The following is a 6,312-nucleotide window of genomic DNA, read 5'->3' on the forward strand; positions in this document are numbered from 1 at the left end:
GGCTGAAAGTGTTATTAGGTGTAAACCAAAGGGACTGAAATTTTATATTACTCTAAAATAGAGAGACCATTTATAAAAAGCAAATATTGTCAAAACGTCTTCACTAATTTACTCTTAAAAAGATGGAAAATGGAACAAGTTAACAGTTTGAAATCAATTATCAAATCTGAAGTTGCCTCAACACACATGGAACATCGTGTAATTTACTCTTAAAAAGAAGGAAAATGGAACATCTGTGTAATTTATTTACTCTTAAAAAGAAAGGAGAAAGGAAAAGCAAATTATACAAACTTATAAAAGGTGATAAATAAAAAATATAGAAAAGGAGAAGCGAAAGTAAGTAGCGTTGGTTTCATTTCATTCATACTGCAAAGGGCAGAAGAGTACTTTCACCAAGTACTACTAACACTATGAAGCATACAAAATTATCATACAGAATCCTGACAGTCGCCCTCCTGTCAATTTCCTTAATCAATCCCTTTTTTTATTTTCTAATTTTCTATCTCCCAACTTAAAAATAAAATAACAAAATATTAGGGTCGGGTCGGAATTGTTTAAACTTTAAACTAGCAAAATAGACGAGTCAGGTCGAAAACATGTCAAGATTGTTCATATCAAAGAAACCTATTTGAAGAATTTCGAGATTTTTCTTTTGTTTTTCTTGGTTTATGTACTATTCATTTTTTTTGGGCTTCAACATTTCGCCAAATTGTTGGGCAGCTTGGATTGGATTGTATGGTGTTTATTGACAAAGTTGAGAAATCCAATGCATGTCACATTCTTCGGATCTTATTCTTGTTGGTGATGGTACCTCAACTGGCTGAAATTGATGTTCTGTTACAAACACAAGTACTTCTCAACATTAACTTTCAAATATATATCATTCAAGAAAAAAAAAAAGAAAAGAAAAGGAAGTAGTATAAATTAGTGATGATAGTAAAGCATTGATACAAAAAAAAAAAAAAAAAAAAATAGAAAACTAAAATCTTAGAAACATAAGTTAAGTCAATATTCAAGTTTTTTCTCTATTAAAAATCTAATATTTATGGGCTTTTACACTAAGTTATGACTGTTTCACAAAAAAAAAATAATAAAATAAAATAAACTGTAAAATGCTACTACAGTTTCGGAAAATGTAAAACTAAACCGGCTAGGCTGGATGGATCGGTCGAACCAACCGGTTTAATGGTTTTAAGTTGAAAGCTAATGTTTTTATTATTATTATTATTATTATTATTATTATTATTATTATTATTATTATTATTATTATTATTTTTGAAGAATTGTAATTTGTAGTAAAAAGAATTTATGATAAAGATGGGTTTTAAAGATAACGAATATACATATTCATAGTCTCCAATGGAATAGTCTGATGGTAAAGTAGCTATGGTAAAGTAGCTATGGGTTCAAAGGTGTGATGCAATTTTAGTTGTTCAAAATTATAGATACATATTCATAATTGTGTATTCCAAAAATGGGCTAAACAAATAAATGTAAAACTTTGTGTTTGGTTTACATTGTCTGTTTCAAATTCCAAATTGTCGACTAGACGGTTAAGTTACCATTAACCAGACCGTATGAATCATAAACTAACTAAACTAGCTAACTTACTTTGCTTTGAATGGTTAAGTCGGTTCGGACTTCCTTCTCATACAGGTGACCCAAGTATATACATATTATGTCCTTTATGTCTTTTTTCTTTATATAAAACCAGAATAATGAAAATACTTTTAACTTACAAAAAAGACAACAATTCTAACATGTAATATCTTAACACCTCATAGGTTTAATGTACAAATGATTTTAATAAAAAAGAATTAAATATTTAGATATGCTCATGCTTTATTAAAAGGTATGAAGAATCTAAACACATGTATGAATTGAAAGATGGTTAGGAAGTAACCAAAAAGAGTTAGGCTTGGTTTCCATTTTGATTCAACTAGTCAAAATATAGGACCACAAAGGCACAAACTGGTCTTGCAGCCTGTATTTTGTTTATTTCCATTCACACATAATAGTATACTTATTTTTATATACAAAAATAAATATAATAATTATATTATGAATACAAAAAATATAAAACTTCAAATATATTTACTTTTTTTAATCAACCATAAGTCCAAAATACTTCAAGCATAATGACAAACACATATTTAAAATTGTATTTGATAAGTTCAGTATAGCAATTCAAAAAAGGATTGTGATGCAACTTATTGCCTTTTACCTATCTTTTATTTATAATTTGTTGTTTTGGTATTTTAAATGTCATAACTTTTAATTCAATATTTAGATCTGAAATCTAAATTCATATACAATAAAAGATCCTGCTTCCAACCCGTTGGTCTATTTATGTTATTAGGTACCAATAGGGTGATGATCCATTGACAAATACAAATTTTTAAACACATGAGTTTGAGAGAAAATGTCTTGAGTTTAAGTCTCACAGATGAAAGAGGTTAAAATAAATTCGCCACTTATAAAAAAAATTATGTTATTAGGTTTTATTCCTTAAATACCCTTGATTTATATTTGTTGTTTTGCATAAATATAAATTCCAAATAAACTTTATAATAATATAGATCCAGTTAATATAGAATTGGACTTTGGCCTCGTGGTATTAAGGTGAATAAGGCTTTACCTTTTAATATGTTGAGGATTCAAATACCATTGGTGACAAAATTAAGGTGTTAAAAATATAAAATTTGACTTACTGAAACTGTAATTAAGAGGGTTTATGTCTTTTCTAAGTGTGATTAGTTCAATATATAATGATGAGTGAATTGCAAGTTTTGTCCTTTATCTTTAGGCCATTTTGCAAGTTTTGTCCTTTATGTTTAAATTTGACGAGTTTTGTCCTTTATGTTTGAAAATCAAGCACGTTTTACCCTTTAGGGCAAAACGTGCTTGATTTTTAAGGACAAAACGTGCTTGATTTTTTAAACATAAAGGACAAAATGTGCTTGATTTTTAAGCATAAAGGACAAAACGTGCTTGATTTTTAAGGCCCAAAGGGTAAAACGTGCTTGATTTTTAAACATAAAGGACAAAACTCGTCAAATTTAAACATAAAGGACAAAACTTGCAAAATGACCTAAAAATAAAGGACAAAACTTGCAATTCACTATATAATGATATATATGTTTCATATGAGGAGGCAACAAAATCATAATGATGACTATTACAATTTAAGTGAAGAGTTTAAATGGGAATAAATCATAAATTAAGAATAAAAACAATAAAAGGATACAAAGATAATTTAAACCAATCATTTAATAAGTATATCCTTTATTTTTGCTATTTAAATTAATAAACCCTAATCATTTAGTGAGTCTATCCTATAAAATATACGATTCCAACTCAGCACCTTTTGAGTGAGATTTTGAGAAGAGTTGCTCTTTGAAGAGCACGGTACGATGAAAGTTGTAAGCTGTGTTCGGGGGGGGGGGGGGAGTGCACCTTACACAATAAAAACATTCATGCACATGATCTTACATATTAAACATTTCCTACACCATAATAACAACGCTTCGTGCACCATGAAAACAATGTTTTGGTGTAGGGTACAGAATGTGTAAGTTCTCAACACTTTTAAATAATTTTGCGACTTATAATAAAATATGTGTAGGACACAATACTTTTAAATAATTTTGTCACTCCTAATAAATTTGATGTAGCACCCAACACATTAATGATGGTGAAGGAGAAAATTATGCTACCATTAATGAGAATTGAGTAATCGATTATAAGACCATGTGTAATGGATAATGCCCCCTAACGGGCATTTTTCACCACATCAACATTATAACGCCCCTGTAAAAAATGTGTAACGGTTAATGCCCATTTCATTCAATACTTATCATTTTTTTCCTTCTCTTTGGGCATTATTATAGAAATGCCCCTATAACGCCCAAGGGGATGGTGCTAGGGGCTTTATCAAACTCTTTCATGCCCCTATAATGCCCATTACGTATGGTCTAATATTTAATAGTGTTATACATCAAACTGTCTATCTTGCCCTTATTAATTAAAACATTAATTAAAAGTGGTCAAAAATAATATATTGATTCACAACCATTGATCAAAAAATTATATGGCTTAGATTAATTTAGTTTGCTTCTTGCAAGAATATTCTTCTCAAATGACCCTTCCATTACAGTTTAAACTCAATTATGTATAATTACATGAATAATGATCTAAAAAATAAACATCAGTCGCAAATCTATTAATAGAAGAAACCTCTTAATATAATATTTTGATCTATGTTTAAGATAAACTCTAACTCACCATAACAACATATTTTTTATAAATCACTGGGTTTGTTAAACAATAACTATTCCCTAAATTTCACAAAAACATAACATTGGCTTTTATTTTAAAAGGCAATTAAATGTTGACTATATATTTACCAATTTGCTCCATCAATACAAATATGACATGGACAAATTAGCAACTTTTATTTTAATCCGTCTCTAATTTAGTGGTCATCACAATTCCGCCATAGACTGATTAATGACGGATTTCGTGTATCGCCAAACACGCGTTGTAATAGGGGCAACTTACCATATTGTGACCGAGATTGTTGGAACCGGAAGAGTATTGAATGTGGGGTTGACCACTCTGGCTCGAACCATCTTGGGCTGATGGCTCATACTCATCTGGGCATTCAAGGTTTACACCAAATAGCCTTACCCTCCTTGTGTTCCCACTAGCCACCACATATCTTTGACTACTTTCTACATTACCTCCTGCATTCCCATAATTAATTATATCAGAGAAACAAAATATTTTCTCCCAATTCATGTTTATTTAATACATCCAATAATTCTTAGATAAAAATTAACATTTACTCAATTCGTGTTGTTTTCTGTGAATTAAAAAAAAAAATGAAACAATAATTTCCAGATTAATGAAGTTTTATATAATACAAACATTTAGAACCATGTATAATATTTTGTTTTAATTCATTAGAAAACAAAGATAGAAAAAAACTGATAAATTTCAATTTGCCGACAACAAAGTCTTAAGATTATAGAAGAAAAATTAATTAAAATGATAATATTATATGTGGATAATCTAATATAAAGTGAATATATATAATTAATATGACGATTCATACAACAATATATAATAAAAGAATACATGAAAACAAAAAACGACGAGAAAATTCACACGTAAATAATAAAAAAAACAATGAGAATGAAAATAAATAAAATAATTACCTGCATGAACAATGGCATGTTGGCATGGATGAGTATGATAAATATAGGGCGCAGGATAACTATCCTGCGCATCATTGACCATCGTAGGGTTCCAGCCGTTAACCTGCTCACCACCAGTATCTCGCATCTGCACGGCAGCATGCTTACGTCTCCACCCTATAAACATCCTGTCACCATCAAACCTATGACGTTGAAACAAAACGACGTCGCCGGCATCCAACCTTTTCTCCTTAACATAACGACTCCAGCCTTTAGTCAACACGTAGCTTTGACTACTGTTCCAATACGAGTACCGGAAGCGCCACGGTTTTCCGGTCTCGTCTTCGAAACTAAGCAAAAAGCCTTTTTGTTGGTCAAGGGCGGAGAGTGGGAAGTACTTCTCGGCGTGTTGTTTTGGAATGACAAGACGGTTGAGTTTGCCAACATCACTTGGAGTTAAGGGTTTCTCGAACATGGGTTGTTTAGAGAGTTGGTGTGTGGAATCTTGGTCGGTGGTGGAGAGATGGGGGGATGAGTCCATAACAGGGTATGGATCTTGAGGTGTCCACCAGGGTGTGTTTGGTAGGTGAGTTAGGGACATGTGTAGGTGTGAAAAGTGTGTGTGGGGCAATGGGAAAGGAAGAGAAGTGAGGAATATGGTGTTTTTGATGTGGAAACTATTTGGGATGTGTATATGTAGCTAAGCATTGGGGGTGGGGTGGTCATTTTTTTAATTTTTATTTTATTTGAATATGATATTTTTCTCTCATGTTGAAGGGGTGGGGACTGGAGGGATAGAGGTATATATATTTTAGTGACTAAGATTATCACTAAAGCATCCTTTCAGTCGACGCTGACGTCGCATTAAAATGGTGAACCGCTTCTCACACGTCAGGGTTATTTAGATCAAAGCTCTGTGGCTATAGACTTGGTATCCAGGTGTGTTGAGAGAGACAATCCCACAATGACAATAGTATAAACAAAAGGATTAAATTCTTGCTCAAGAGAGAGAGAGAGAGAGAGGTGGGATGAGAGAGAAGGCCGGAGAAATTCTGTGAATAGTACATTTTTATTGCCGACATTGAGAGAGAAGAAAAGAGATATGGTCCGTAAA

General features: G+C 31.5%; 1 protein-coding gene across 2 annotated transcripts; it reads right to left on the minus strand.

Annotated features, from left to right (window-relative positions):
* Positions 1–379: 379 nt before the first annotated feature.
* On the minus strand, positions 380–5,850 carry LOC110869271 (B3 domain-containing protein At2g36080). 2 transcript variants are annotated; one of them, XM_022118564.2, is made up of 3 exons: positions 5,220–5,850; positions 4,561–4,745; positions 380–834 (listed from the first exon to the last, which is right to left on the minus strand). In XM_022118564.2, the coding sequence occupies exons 1-3, from the start codon at positions 5,797–5,799 to the stop codon at positions 790–792; spliced, it is 810 nt and encodes a 269-aa protein (XP_021974256.1). In that variant the 5' UTR covers positions 5,800–5,850; the 3' UTR covers positions 380–789. The 2 variants fall into 2 exon arrangements, with proteins under 2 accessions (XP_021974256.1, XP_021974255.1); XM_022118563.2 differs by lacking the exon at positions 380–834 and having other exon boundaries at positions 4,295–4,745.
* Positions 5,851–6,312: the final 462 nt, after the last annotated feature.

The sequence above is a fragment of the Helianthus annuus genome, chromosome 6, assembly GCF_002127325.2.
Source record: "Helianthus annuus cultivar XRQ/B chromosome 6, HanXRQr2.0-SUNRISE, whole genome shotgun sequence".
Classification (NCBI taxonomy): domain Eukaryota; kingdom Viridiplantae; phylum Streptophyta; class Magnoliopsida; order Asterales; family Asteraceae; genus Helianthus; species Helianthus annuus.

What these genes read in the sequence shown, in the direction of transcription:
- LOC110869271 (XM_022118563.2), bottom strand. Translation starts at nt 5,799, where the DNA reads ATGTCCCTAACTCACCTACCAAACACACCCTGGTGGACACCTCAAGAT. An exon ending in ACATGCCATTGTTCATGCAG is followed by an intron (nt 4,746 to 5,219) that starts GTAATTATTTTA and finishes ATGGGAATGCAG; the next exon opens with GAGGTAATGTAGAAAGTAGT.